The sequence below is a fragment of the Poecilia reticulata genome, linkage group LG8 (assembly GCF_000633615.1).
Source record: "Poecilia reticulata strain Guanapo linkage group LG8, Guppy_female_1.0+MT, whole genome shotgun sequence".
In the NCBI taxonomy this organism is placed as follows: Eukaryota; Metazoa; Chordata; class Actinopteri; order Cyprinodontiformes; family Poeciliidae; genus Poecilia; species Poecilia reticulata.
Genome location: NC_024338.1, coordinates 14,052,838 through 14,066,795, shown reverse-complemented (window position 1 = coordinate 14,066,795; position 13,958 = coordinate 14,052,838). Strand labels below are relative to the sequence as shown.

The following is a 13,958-nucleotide window of genomic DNA, read 5'->3' as shown; positions in this document are numbered from 1 at the left end:
GATCTTTTGAATATGTGTTTAATGTTGGATCAATACTTATAAGGGCACAGTAAAGCAATAACTTTATGTTGATATATATCCTCTTGTAGKCTATGACAAATAAATCTGTTGTGGCTTTGATAATATTCTGAATCGTCTTGAKTCTGGGTTAAGCAGCAAAAGGGAAATAAATATTGCTAACTGGTCTAAATAGMATAATACACAAATAAACTGGCTTCACTTTACAAATTCTCTAAGCTTTCTGATTTCAGTGGATGGACATTTATATGTTTGGTGTTTAAAAAAAATATGATAAAAAATAAAAAATAAAAAAACAAATGAAACCACGGAATACAAATGGTAAAATGTTTTATTGCTCTTACTGTTATTTTTTTAAAAACATGGTTTTGTCCTGCACCGAACTATCGCCCTCTTGTGTCTAAAGAAGAAAGGTGCATTGATCATAAACCAAAACAGGGACAATAATAATAATTACAAATATGACACTATTGATAAARGCTATGTTTAGTTACGTACATTATTACTCTGGAGACTAAAAAACTGAATAGAAAACAAATAGAAAACCAAACATTTACAATCTTCACATGACAAAACATGATGCTTTCATGCTGATTTGTATTTTTTTTAATTGCAAGCACCTGCATGTTACATTCAAATACTGAATACTTAAAATGAAAAAAAAAAACAAAAAACAAAACAAAACAAATATGTTTCTGTACTTCCTGGTTRTTGCATTTTTCTGCTGAAAGGTTGACAGTTAAAGAAGAAGATTTAAAGGTACTGTCTCTGACTAAGCATCACCAATAATTTATTTCAGGCGAGTTTGTAATCATCAACTTTTCTAAAAGCTTAGCTTTTTTTTTTTTTTTTTAACAATTCAAACATGCTAACGTAGGGGAAATCAAAGTGAATAAAATACAGTAGAAGATGATATAAAAAAAATACTACATGGATGTAGTCACTTTTTACTGTTTTAGTCACTGTTGTTTTTTTTGTTGTCTTTTTTTACACACAGTGTAAAATAATCGCAGTTCTTCAGTGTATGTAAATTGTTATGTTGTCTAAAAATGTCACCTTCAAACAAAGAGCTGCTCCTCCTTCTCTGAGTGGCTGCGTCTCAGCTTCAAACTAGACAGGATCTTCTGGGCTGGCGAGGTCAGGCTGTGCTCAGCAGAGCTGGTCCTCGGACACGGATGGTRRATGCGGTTCTGTCCARCACTGTTCAAATTTACATTGTGATCAGCTCGACTCCATCTTGTCGTGTCTTGAGTGGGCCTCTCTGTTGTACTGGATGATAATGCAGCTCCTGGTGATGTTACCGTGGAATCCACTCCCAGCATGTACTGCACAACCTCTCGGGGACTCAGTGGAACGTTGACCGTACCCTCTGCTGTAGTGGTGACCCGGTGGGGTTGCTGGATGATATCACAGTGGCCCTCTAAGTTTTGCAGAAATCTCTGCGATCCAGGGTCTGGAGAGGAGCTGCGGCTGTTGTTTGCACTACGATAATTTACCCTTTTGGGAGTCGCTGGCTGTTTCGTTGCACAGTCTGGGTTAGAGAATCGGGTTCCTACGTTTTGAAACCGGTGATGCTTCACAGGCTGTCTAGTAAAACGATAATGTGGTTGTGTGCCTGAATCCGAGGAAGATTTTTCTGCAGCTTTGCCTCGAGGATTGCTTGATGTTGCTTTCATAGCCAGGACTAGGGTGAGGAAAGAACAWAAATGTGTAATTTGCAAAATTACGTCAGTCCTAGCAGAGGTTACTGGTTATTTATCTTGCATGTTTGTTAGACAAATTAAGAAAACCTTGCCTTGTCTGAACTATATTGTAGAAAGAATCACAWTTATCTTATTTCTCAATTTGAAACTGAAAAAAAAAGAAATAAAAACATGTATGTTATTGATTTGAGATCTACAGCCTATGCAGCTGTATGCTCTTGGTCAGTTGTGACTTGAAATATAAGAGGTTATTGTAATTGAAACCAAACAAAGAAGCAAAGCAACAGAAAAGYAAGCAGCAAAGAATACCATGAGCTTCCTGTGCAGCAAMAAAGACAAGTTCCCTTATTTTGCTGTTATTTTTAAAAGACACACAAATKATTTCTAATGTTAATCATTGGTAATCAATGATTACCAATGATTGAAATGTGATTATATATTAAACTGGTGGATTAATATAAATGATTAAGAAATGTAAATGTATATCTGCTTTAGTTTACCACTTATCATCAAAGGGAAGTGTGAGTCCTAAAAATAACTAGAGGAAATGAGCTGAAACAAGAAATGACAACAGAACTTGTGGCAGTCGACACCCACAGCATCAAGTGSCAATAAACCTACTCTTACTTTGCCGTCAATAGCAACGTGTTGGCTTGATACATGCATTTTGAGACCAACCTAATTAAAACATGCTGTCTACAGGCAACAGGAATCAACAAAAATGTATATCATTTCTGTATGTTTGTTCAGGTACATCTGCTTGAACCCCACATCTGCCTACCTGCGCTCTCACTGGCTTCAGGGCCGAGCTGGTCCACTGCCTCATTGGATGAAGACTTGTCAGATATATAACCCTCGCTCGAGTCTCTCTTGATAACTCGGCTCTGTTGGAATGATACAAGTTGAGGTGGATTTCTGGGAGCGTTTACTGGTCGCTTCTAATCCTACTCTACTTCAGTCTGGGATAGATGGGGTAGTGGGGCGATCGCTACGTTGGGTACAGTAATTTTGAGCTCTTGTTCTAAATGTTATTATTCTCCCTMTTCCATTAGTTTYTGAGTTATTTCTTTGATCCATTCACAGTAGTTATTTTTTAAGCAGTTGGAAACATTCAAGAACTAAAGGCTGACAGAACACACAAAGCAGAGCTTTAAGCAGAAATACAGCAGCTGAGCAGCTTTCTAATCTTAAAGAAATTAGCAAAAGGTTAATGTGCTAAGGCTAAGTAAAAGAAGTGCAAAGTGTATGCCATGGGACACGTGACTTATCCTTTTAAGACCAAGGTACTTACCTCTAGGGACTGTGGACGCTCTTTGGAGGAAGTGTMAAGTTCCAAGTCTGCATCGACTCCATCCAGGGGACAGGAAGCTCTGGGTGGGGTTTCTGGGAGAGGCACTGTGGGGGCTGGCGGAGGGGGGGTGTTYGTGCTCTGCTCCATGCCAAARATCCTGTCGTGATGTGCAATGAGGAACTCCACAAGCATCGACTGGTAGCTCGTCTCCAGAAGGGCAATCATCGACATGTCCGTAGACACTAGAGGGCGCAATAACGTCGGTCCAAACACAATACCTAGATTGCTAGGTGACATCTTGTTGTCGTAGTTCTCTGAAACTCTGGGRAGGCAAAAACAATGACAAATGTAAGCACAGCTACACAGAAAAACAAAGGGACAAGAGTTAGGTTAAGTGAACCTAAAAGTGTGTCATGCTTACCTTTGCAGATGAGAAATAAGGTACTGCAAAGTTGAGTAGTAATGTGAAGGGAGCTTCTTCAGTAGCTTTTGTAGTTTGTGAATAATGTCCAGTATCTCGTTGGGCTCTGGTGAGGTTTCYTTTTCACTCAGATGCTGAATGGTCTTTCCCAACCCGATGAATTCATTGTACAGGTCAAAGGTTAACAGAGGCTCTGGAAGCTAGAAAGTATTGTAGTGCAAGCAATGATTTATTCAGAAGAGAGCAAGTTGCTGCTGACTATTAATGCTCTTTTAGACAACTCTGTTTTTAAAGCAAACAATAAATTATACATAATTTCATTAGAACTTCTAGAAGTACCTCCTTGAAGAAGTGCTTTAGGATAGATGTGATGTCATGTGGCGAGTGATCAGAGAGGTCAACCTGGTCCTTTTGTGTCTCAAATGTCTGGCAGAGCTTCTGAATACGAGGTTTGGATCCACTCACACGATACACCCCCTCAGAAACAACGGCAGACAGCAGTTATTRGACAACAGTTCGGATTCAAGAAGCTACACCTTCTAGGTCAACCTTTTTGAAGATGGTAAATTAATACCTGAATTGAAAGAGCACGACTTTCAATCTCATTTGTGCAGCATCGAACAACAAATGGCACCTCATCCGGCCTGTCTTGTAAAATCACAGAGAGGTCCACTCCAAATACGGTGCCCTTCTTCTGCTCACACTCTAGCTGACACACTTCCATGCACTTTCTGTGGAAAGCCAGCCCACACTGASGTGTAGGAGGAGAACAAGTATTACTATTTTTATTTTACAGCACTTTCCTCTTTTGCCCATTTTAGTCTGTATCATTACAGTTTATCTCTCAAACATGACTTCATACCTCCTCACATTCAACCCCACTGACAACAATGTAGTTRTCACACTGTTTGCATTTAGCCATCTTGCTCTTCATTTTTCTGAGCCGATGTGTCAGAGCAGCTCGAGAAAACATTCGTGTTTTCACAGACTGGCCATCAGCATAGTCTGTGAACATAGAAAGGAGACACMTTTTGTGAGGTTTAACATCAACGCTTTAACATCAAATGATCTGAAAGTGTGAGGTGAGGAAACCGACCTGATTCTGACACCATGTCTGATACTTCCAGGTCGTCCGATGACACTGTCAAAGTAGATCCTGTTTTGGGCAGTCTTCTATGAGCTTAAACAAAAAGCAAAAAAAAACAAAAAAAAACATGAAAAATGCAAAATGCAAAGTTTACATTTTTATGCAAGTTTTTAATTACAAGATCAAACGAGGGTCTGCTTTTACCAGGGCTTGAGAGGGATTCCAAACTGCCTCCAATACTCTCACTGTCACTGTGCCCCGTTCTCCCTAAAATGCATCAAAATGTAAGTTAAGAAGAAGAGTTTCAAAAATGGTCATGACATAATTTTTTGAGCCCTTACTGCCATCAGTGGATCGYTTATAAGGACTATCCTCTATTGTGGGTACCGAGTCCTGCAGAGGGCTGAGAATGTTGCTGGGTTTTCTTCTGTTGCTTTCAAATGAAAAAAAAAAAGTCATTTGATGATGAGCAAAGTACAAAAAGGAGCACAAATACATGTAAAACATTGTCTTTCTGCTGCAGTTCCACCACCACCAACAACAAAACTTTCAGTCTCTACCTTTTACCCTGAGGAGTGTAGTCTTGAAAGCTGAAGGTTTGGAGAGTTTGCTCAGGCCGTCGCCTGCTGAGGATGTAAAGCAGATAGGGTTCGCCAGGCTCCACATTCCTGCAAGTCAACTCAAGGTTTTGATACCCAAGAGGCACGGACTCTGTTTGCTGGCGCTGGTAGTAGAACATATTGACTGTGACCTGAGGCAAAGAGACGCTGTGAGGTYCAAGCAGGGATCTTGTCCACCATAATCGCTGCTATAGTAATACTTCTTCTTAGAAGAGTACATTGAGGCAAGATTAACAGTAAGATCTGCAATAATTTATTTACAGATYGTTTGGACACAAGCTGAAAGGAGAAAAAAAAATTATTTTTTTCTTTATACCAACCTCCTTGAGCAAATTGTCTCCCTGACAGATGAGCTTGCGGATGTGAGAAATGGTTCTTTCTTTGGACTTCACTAATTCATCTTGGGTTAACTTGGCRTCAGTCACACACTGTCTGTAGAGAAGTTCTGCCTCTAATACCTGGAAGAAACCCAAAATTAACATCAAAGCTCAAAAATCTGTTTCTTTTTTGTAAGAGCAAAACGCTGTACTGAAGTTAAATTTATGTAGATTTAACATAAATAAATTACAGCTTTTCTGTTCCCTCAAAAATATAAGAACTTCATGGAAAACTGAAGCAAACATTTATAAAAAAATATCTGAAACTACTTGCTACAAGCTTAATGACAGAGTAATTATTATAATAKCTATCAAACCTTAACAAATAAACACATAACAAATAAGTGTTTTTTTTCWGAGAAATGTATTAAATTTGTGTTATTAAACTTTATGTTAACAAACTTTTGACTGCGCTTCATCCTTGGACTTCCTTCTCTTGTCGAGTGTTTTTACTCCAACTGTGTCATCCACCGCTTTCGCTGAGCTCGCCTTTGCCTTTTCCAGCTCATCACAGCGTTGGAAGTATTGATGCTTGGCCTTTTTGAGAGCCGTGAYTGCATCACTCTGAAAACAAGAAACAGAGATGCACAGCAGAATAAGTAGAAGAAAAACATATTTAGAATTTATTTTTTAGCTACTGTCCTAGGAAGCAATGCACAATACAAGTTGAATTGTCACCTTCTGCTGGATTTACGAAAAAATATCCAAACATGCATGAGACACATTGGTGTGCACTCAGAATATAGGGATTACTGAACAGGATAACATAGAGAGACTCCACAAATATAAGACAGTWACCACTTTATTGTGCACAAATGTGCCTTGTAAAAATACCAACTAGGTCATATCCACCCACCTCTTTAGTAACAGTGTTTTGAGTTTGACTAAATGTGTGCGACGATAAGCAGAACGCCACCACAGCTATAAATATACAGTGCATTTCACTCACCATCTTCCTTTGCGCCCTTGCCCACTGATCTTTAAACTCTCTCCGCCACTTATCGATCTCAGTCCTCTTGTCAGCCAAAGCCTTTGTAACAAAAACAAAGTTCACATCAAACACTTTCTAAAATCTAAAGATGGTTCATTGAAACTCAGACTTTTTGTTACAGTTTACATGCTGGCATCTCTACCTGGTAACACCGGTTTTGCAGGATTTCTGAAGTCCTTCTRGAGGTCAAACTATTCTTTATATCTTGTTCCAAAGTCATGGTGTAGATATACTGTAGTGGCATCATTTCCTGCACAGTCAGAAAAAAAAATGTTAATATGGTTTTACTACAGCTGATAGGGTATGGTTAAAAGGTCAAACGACACAAGCTTAAATTTGAGGAACAGTATTAAATTGAAGAACATTATGGTCATAAAATGAACCTTGGTTTTATTAGTTAGCAAAGGCGTACCTGTTGCGTCACGCTGACTTTTGCTCCTTCTGCTGCCTTCATCACATTTTTTGCAAATTCTTGCTCTGTCAATGAAAATGGCCAGGTGATATTGACGAAATAAATATAATGCAGGAAAATAAAACTGCATCTTTTATAAAACAATAAAACTATGAAATAAATTGTTTACAATTAGCTAATAAAACCATGCATAGAAACTAAGGTTCTCAGTATGTTCTAATGATCTTATCTGAATTATTTTGGTGTTCAGGTCCAGGTCGTTACGGGAACGCCGCTGGTACCTGTACTGTTCATTATCCGTTCTCTCTAAGCTGTCTCTTTGCTGTCATGAATCAGTCCCAACATGGCAGCACCATTAGCAAACTTCATAAAGGTGTTTGTGGTATGAATGAGTGAGGGGTGAAGTGTGAACTCAGAGTTAAGGTAAGGAGTGAAAACACAGTTTTGTGGCGCACCAGTGCTGAAGACTAGAGTATCTAAGAATTGATCACCCCGTTCTCAGCCTCTGTGATCAGTTTCTGAAGAACTCAAACACCCACGCACATAGTGAGATGCCCCCACCCAAGCTTTGCACTTTTAAAATAATTTATTTGAGAACATTGGGTTGAAGGACTTAATAAAACTCCACAGACAGTATACTTATATAAAGTGCTGTGAAGACTGCATAATCTGCTCGTCTATTAGTCTGACATGCAAGCCGTTGCTGCACATTGAGGGGACAGAAACCTTAGGAAACTACTAAGATCTCGTCACATAAAAAGTCAGTGCCCAACCAATGACTCAAAATGAAACCCATAACTTATACATATTACATAGTCATGTACAAGGCATTATTGTAATGCAATAACTAGCAATTCGTTCATGTTTTTGTCCCTATTAGTTTTATTTGTAACTAAGTCCTTATTTTAAAATACTAAATACATCTCACAGTGTTACTACATACTGTGTAAGCAGTGGTTTTGGCTGAGCTCCACCCAGCATTACATGCAGTTGCACTAGACTGCCTCAGACAGCTTTTGTGGGCAACCCTGTTTTTTGATCACTTCCTCTAGACTTGTAATCTTTATATCCCTTTCTGGACACTGCACCTGTTCAGGCTGGTCTGAGGGTAATCAGTGTCTGTGTGTTCTGAATGAGCCCCCTCTTCTTGAGTACCCTCCTCTTACTTGCTAATCTTTAATCCTTTCTCTGTGTATGTTGTTCGACGGGGAGACGGCAAATGATCAGGCAGGCTCAGAAGGCACATTGTTGCAAAATGTGATCTTTTTTTCCCCCTGCTTAAATACCGCATGTGCGACTATGTACGTATCACTTAGAGATCAAAGTTATACTTTGCTTGTGAAACACAGAAATCCACCAAACAAGCGAAATGCACTAAACCTAAACCCAAAAAGCAACTGTCATTTTCCCAAGCTACTTCCTGTTTGGTGTTTCGATTTGCATTTTGTAAACAACTGTTGCATTTCAGCCTTTTCTTACCTGTTAGATTTAAATACACCGCAGGACAGTGAAATCATTTGCATGTTACTCTGCTGCCTCCTTGTTTCAGGTTTTTTCATGAACTCACCCAGGCTGATTCTCTTCTCCATCCAGGCAAGGAGGTCCTTGGCATAGCGGCACCACATCTTGGCGTACTGCAGTGCAGTCTCCACGCCATCCTCACAGCGAAAGAGGGCCAAGTCTGCTTCCTGGGCTGTGAGGGAGTACATCAGCATCACTGTGGGGTCTGTACACTTGAGGATGAATCCAGAGATAACACTGGGTCCGCTGGGCTACACCCAAAAGCTTCTCCTTCCTGCAGGACCTGATCTACCAGCAGCCGCAGAGAAGCATCAATCTAGCCTACGGCATCAGCCCAAAGACTCCACTCCAAATCAGACAAGACTAAACTAATGAAAAACCAAACAAGGCTTTAAAAAGCAACACAAACCAAGTACAGGAATAATCGATTGCATCTGGAAAGACATTGCTGCTCCTCAGGATAAGTTGTCGCTTCCAGGTATTTTCAGCAGTGTGTAAACATGCCAACGCAGTTCCTGTATCATATAGGTAGCTGGCCAAGAAAATAGGGATGTATGTCATAGGGGAGGGCTTACATCAACCACAGGCGAACAGCTCTAGCTAAATAACTTCCCTCCTCTCCTGTGTTCCTCTCTCTGCACAGCCCCTCCCCCTTACACCTGTTCACTGCTGGTCAGCCTTTGAGATCTGAGCCACTTGGTGAGAGCAGAACAACATGACAGAGCTGGTAGGCACTAAGAGACGCTATCATGTCTCAGCTCTACTGTGGTTTGGTTGAAAGGCTGTTTGTTTGCCAACCTCTGTGACTTCTTCCTCTCTGACTCATTTAGCCTCTGACTGGATGATGTATGTGTGACAATCACATGCTCTCCAAAAAGCTCTCCACCAAAACCGTCCAGTCAATCTCTTCCTTTTCTCTGCATTCAAACTCTGCACAATGAAAATAAAGCGTTGCGACTTTCTAGCTTAAAACCTGCAGTTCCTCCAACAACTTATCCCATTACAGCACTGCCGTTAAGCAAAAGTCCCCAGAGGGAGTGCCGTAACTTATCTCAGTAGTTCCTCACTCAGACATGTAGATTTCATTATCCTGTGTTTTGACGTGGACAACAAATCCAATTGTAGCATGCAAAAAAAAAAAAAAAAAATCCACCAGGGGGATTTTTTTTCCCCTGTCCTGTTCTCTAGCAGAGTCAAAAAGTAATCCAAAGTGAAGAAAAAAGTGTAGCCAGGTGATATGATAGAATTGACGATATTGAAATTCCTGTCAATTTTTGAGAATAGGAAATGCTTCTTTTAAGAAATCGGTCCATGTGTAATTCTGTGCTGCTAAATGACTACAGCCTCTGGCGCTTAGGTTGAGGATTATCCTGGTTAGTCCAGATTTCTGAGTGAAAGACCTTACAGTCGCACTGAGTAAGATTTACCTCCTGGAGTGTTGATTGAGCTTCTGGGATAAGACAGGGTGGGGGAGGAGCTGTTGAAGTAACAAGATTAAGTTTGACTTTTTTCTTTTTTGTCTCTGGGCAGTTAAGCCCAAAGTTACTCATACTCCAGGCAGATTTACATTTATATGTATCTGAAAAACATTAATTTATTTTCATTTGCACTTTAGTGGTAAAAAAAGCAAATAATATTTAGATTTTTCTTAATAATCAGTGGGTTTTCTTTTCTGGTATTACAGCAATCAAACTGCTGATCAGCTTTTTGACATTTTTTCATGAGTATGTTGAAGATTTATTTTGTTTTTATTTAGCTCCAAGTCATCCAAAGTACATTTGGAAGGCCTCTTTGCTATCACCCTAATCTTTAGCTCCTGTCACAGATTCTCTTAGATTCAAGTCAGGACTTTGTTGGGCCTATCCAACATGTTAAAACTTCACCCATGACAGAAGAAACATGTCGGTAAATCTGAATCTGTCAGATTAGAAATACGTTTGGATGCAACTGCAAATTACTTATGTCATCTACAAAATGCCTTATAATTTGAATAGTCTTCTGTCTGAAGACAAAATCTTTTCATTGGGTTTATTATGGAAGCATATAGGCACGGTCTCTATTTACTTAGTTTGTATTTCTTTCACTCAAACCACGTAACTCTGACAACTTGTCTTTATTCAGTCTAACTCTCCTTCTCGTGTGTAATAAATTCGGAGCATCTGTGCCTTGCTTAAATCCTCTCGCTTTATCCTAATCTTGTTACAACAGGTTAACTGTAACTTACAGCTAGGAGTAAGGATGTAACCAACACTAAAATAGAATATGTGTTGCTAGCAGCAGCTGAAGTTTCTCCTCAGAGACTGACAGAAATCAGTCAGATGATGGTGTATGTTAAGGTGACGAGGCAATTAAGCTAGTGACCTTTCACCCTGAAACCATGTCCTAAATGATGTTGTTGTACAGGAAACCTGCTCATCACAGTTTATAAAAGCCCGACCTGACGCTGACACACAGAACAGGGTCAGTTTGTTGTTCACTAGCCCTCTTTTCTTGTTTATTATCTGACTTGGCATTAGGAAGCCGTCATACCTCTTAGGCATCCGTCGCCTTCACCTGCCTCAGCACCAACCTGTGAAGTAAAAAAAACAACAACAAAACTTACACCAAAGAAGAAGGAGAAGCTTACTCTGTCAAAACACATCTACAGCCAGCAATGATGGCTCTGTGTTACATCGATCATAAAATAAAAACATATTAATGTTACCTAGTTAACAAAATCAGCAAATTTATTAACAGATCAAGAACTGAACCTTAACATCATATAATAGAGATTCACGGTTTTTTAGTTGTAGGGGGGAAAAAAAAAATCTTACATGTTCGTCATTTTGCTCTGTGATCTCTGCACCTTCTCCAGAGATGGATTCAGAGATGAATTGGCAGTCGCTGTCTATTAGCAGATCTTCTCTGAACACGGGAGAACAATGTCATTCAAAAGAATCAAATATGCAAATACCTCAAAACTGCAAGGCATATGAGCTGTGTTTAATTCAAAATGCAAGTAAAACTGCATACCTTACTCTCATTTTATGTATTCTTGTTATTTCATATTCCGAATTCTCATTTATACATTAGCTAGTGTTAGCATCTTTATCGGTCAAAGGAAATGTAGAGACATTCTTTTAAGAATGCTCAAACTCCTGTGCTTGGAGTTTGAGCACAGGTGTCAAACTCCAGGTGTGGAGGGCCACTGTCCTGCCAATTTTAGATGTGTCACTGATGTCACATAGCTGAATCAAATAATGAGGCTATTAGCTGGAGAAGTTATTGCACCGAAAAGCTAATTCAGTCATATGATTCATGTGTTCTGGACCAGTGGAAAGTCTAATAGTTGCAGCACAGACCTTGAAGCTTAGCGTTTGACATCCCTATACTAGAGGAACCAAATCCCAAGAAAAAAGAAAAACAAAAAACAATTTGAACAAAATGTAGACTTATTTCATGTGACTGAGGTCAAACTGTTGTGTTCCCAGCTGAACAGACGTTAAAAAGAAACTGGAGGAAGAGTTAAAAGGAAATAAACAATGTTAAAAAACAAAAATAAAACAACATAAGAAGGATTGAAACCAGGAATGGCTAACTAAAACGCTATACATGTAAATAAATATGGAAAAATATGTACATATTGAACACTCAATTTATTTCTATTAGATCTGTTTCTGTTAAACACAAATAGCCGGTTCAACGGTTAAATATCTACTTACGAGGAGATGAAGGAGAGATCAAGATTATCAAAATCCCTGAAGATCTCACTGTATCGCTTGGTTTCAGACTTATGAGGCACCTTCCTCAACTCTGAAATAGGAAATAAAAAACAACCTGTTGAAGATGTGATGAAACGGTTTTCTTTTTTATGTCACAGAAGATCAAACTAAATCTTTCTCAAGACATGTTTGCATGTCATAATGAACACAGAAGTTAGATCAAGTTAGATCAAAACGTCAAACATCTTGTAGTGTATAACCCATATAAACTCTTTTTCTTTATTTATCTACAGTTATAAATGTAGGACAGACTGTGTGAAGAATGGTCGACAAACACAAGGAATCCTACATGGAGACCAACATGCATATCAAGAATATTTACTGAATTAAAAAAAAGATCAAACTAAGATCCTCTTTTAGACCATCTGACAGCATTTCCTGGACATTTCAGAGAAAACCAGATCTTTCGGTCGAATGTGAGCTAGATATATGATGCAGATAAAAACTGTGCCATTTGTAAAACGAACGCTCAAACTTTTGTGCATATGCTATTCAACTGCTGTCTCATCTTCTTAGGTTTTGCCCCAACAAATTACAACAGATGCAGCAAATAAGTGAAAGAAATCTCCCTCCCTCTGAGGCGCCTCCATCTTGGTCAACCACATCCTGCTCACAATTTGTGTCACGTCCCATAATGCAATGAGTCCCTGTTTTTCACACCAGTAGCGTTTCATGGCAGAATGAGAACTGAGAGTAAGAAAGATATTTCAGCAAAGTTCAAAAATCAAACTGTCAAAAAAACCTGACCGAAACCAGCTTGTGTTTGTTGATTATGCGCAAGAATTTTTTATTTTTTTTTATAACGGCTTAGACAATTTTAGCATCATTACATCTGGGGTTATTTCTGAACTGAATTTTTTTATTTTTATTTCTGTAAATCTGCACACTGGTCCGCCAGTTTAAATCATTTTGGATTATAGTGAGAAGATACTGTTCTATTAAAATTGAAAGTTCAGCTGAAAAAAAAGGAGACAAAAGACCCTAACCCTGTCAAAAATGAAGGAAGAGTTCAGGAAGTTTACAAACCCTTCAATGACACGCAGGATGCCTCAAAGCACCACTAACACACTAGCAGGCACATTTAGGCCCACTGTGCATGCAACATGTGCATGCACCCACATGCAAACTCTGTCTCATTATGGCGCCATTGCATTGTCAGCAAACAAAACCAAATTTGCCAGTGCAAGGTAATTTACTACAGTGATGAATGTACTATAATGAAACAAATGGATTAAAAAAAATATGGGATTTAATAAAACCTTTTTTTTTTTTTTTAAACTGTAACATTCAAAAAGCAAGAGATCACTAACACACACATCTCCCCAAAGGTTGGATTCTCACCTGGAGTTTGAGAAGAATCCTTGTTCAACACTCCTTCTTCCATTTCTCCTCACTTTCCACGTACCAGCTAGACCCTAGATACACTCACACATCATTGCACCTGCATTCATTCAACTATATGTCACTTAGAAAAGGAAAAAAAAAAAGAGCCGTTGCAATGGCTGAAAAGTTGATCCAGACCTTGTATGCGCAGGAGTACAGTAGCAGAAAATGATCAGCGCACAGCTCTGACCTTGCTACCGTTAAATCTCTAAAAAGATCTTCCTCTGCTAGAGTGGAGGTTGGCTAATGTTTTCACCATGAGGGGAAGAGGAAGTGTATCTCTGTGTCACAGTAGGACCCACCCACATTATAACACCAAATATAGTGAGAAGGTGCCACTGTGTTAAGTTTGTGTTGTCTTATTTAGGATTGC

General features: G+C 39.1%; 1 protein-coding gene across 5 annotated transcripts; it reads right to left on the bottom strand.

The window, feature by feature from the left end:
* Positions 1 to 331: 331 nt before the first annotated feature.
* gmip (GEM interacting protein) lies at positions 332 to 13,907 on the bottom strand. 5 transcript variants are annotated; one of them, XM_008416053.2, is made up of 22 exons: positions 13,724 to 13,903; positions 13,544 to 13,643; positions 12,143 to 12,233; positions 11,255 to 11,345; positions 10,971 to 11,010; positions 8,488 to 8,613; positions 6,921 to 6,985; positions 6,651 to 6,758; positions 6,467 to 6,547; positions 5,920 to 6,081; positions 5,461 to 5,598; positions 5,081 to 5,271; positions 4,862 to 4,953; positions 4,725 to 4,787; positions 4,530 to 4,613; positions 4,296 to 4,438; positions 4,008 to 4,184; positions 3,773 to 3,910; positions 3,434 to 3,633; positions 3,013 to 3,334; positions 2,503 to 2,605; positions 332 to 1,702 (listed from the first exon to the last, which is right to left on the bottom strand). In XM_008416053.2, exons 2-22 carry the CDS (start codon positions 13,584 to 13,586, stop codon positions 1,077 to 1,079), a joined length of 3,084 nt encoding a protein of 1,027 aa, XP_008414275.1. In that variant the 5' UTR covers positions 13,587 to 13,643; positions 13,724 to 13,903; the 3' UTR covers positions 332 to 1,076. The 5 variants fall into 5 exon arrangements, with proteins under 5 accessions (XP_008414275.1, XP_008414276.1, XP_008414274.1 ...); XM_008416056.2 differs by adding an exon at positions 1,814 to 1,869 and having other exon boundaries at positions 1,661 to 1,702; positions 13,544 to 13,907; XM_008416054.2 differs by having other exon boundaries at positions 4,862 to 4,947; positions 13,544 to 13,904.
* Between the last annotated feature and the right edge of the window lie 51 nt (positions 13,908 to 13,958).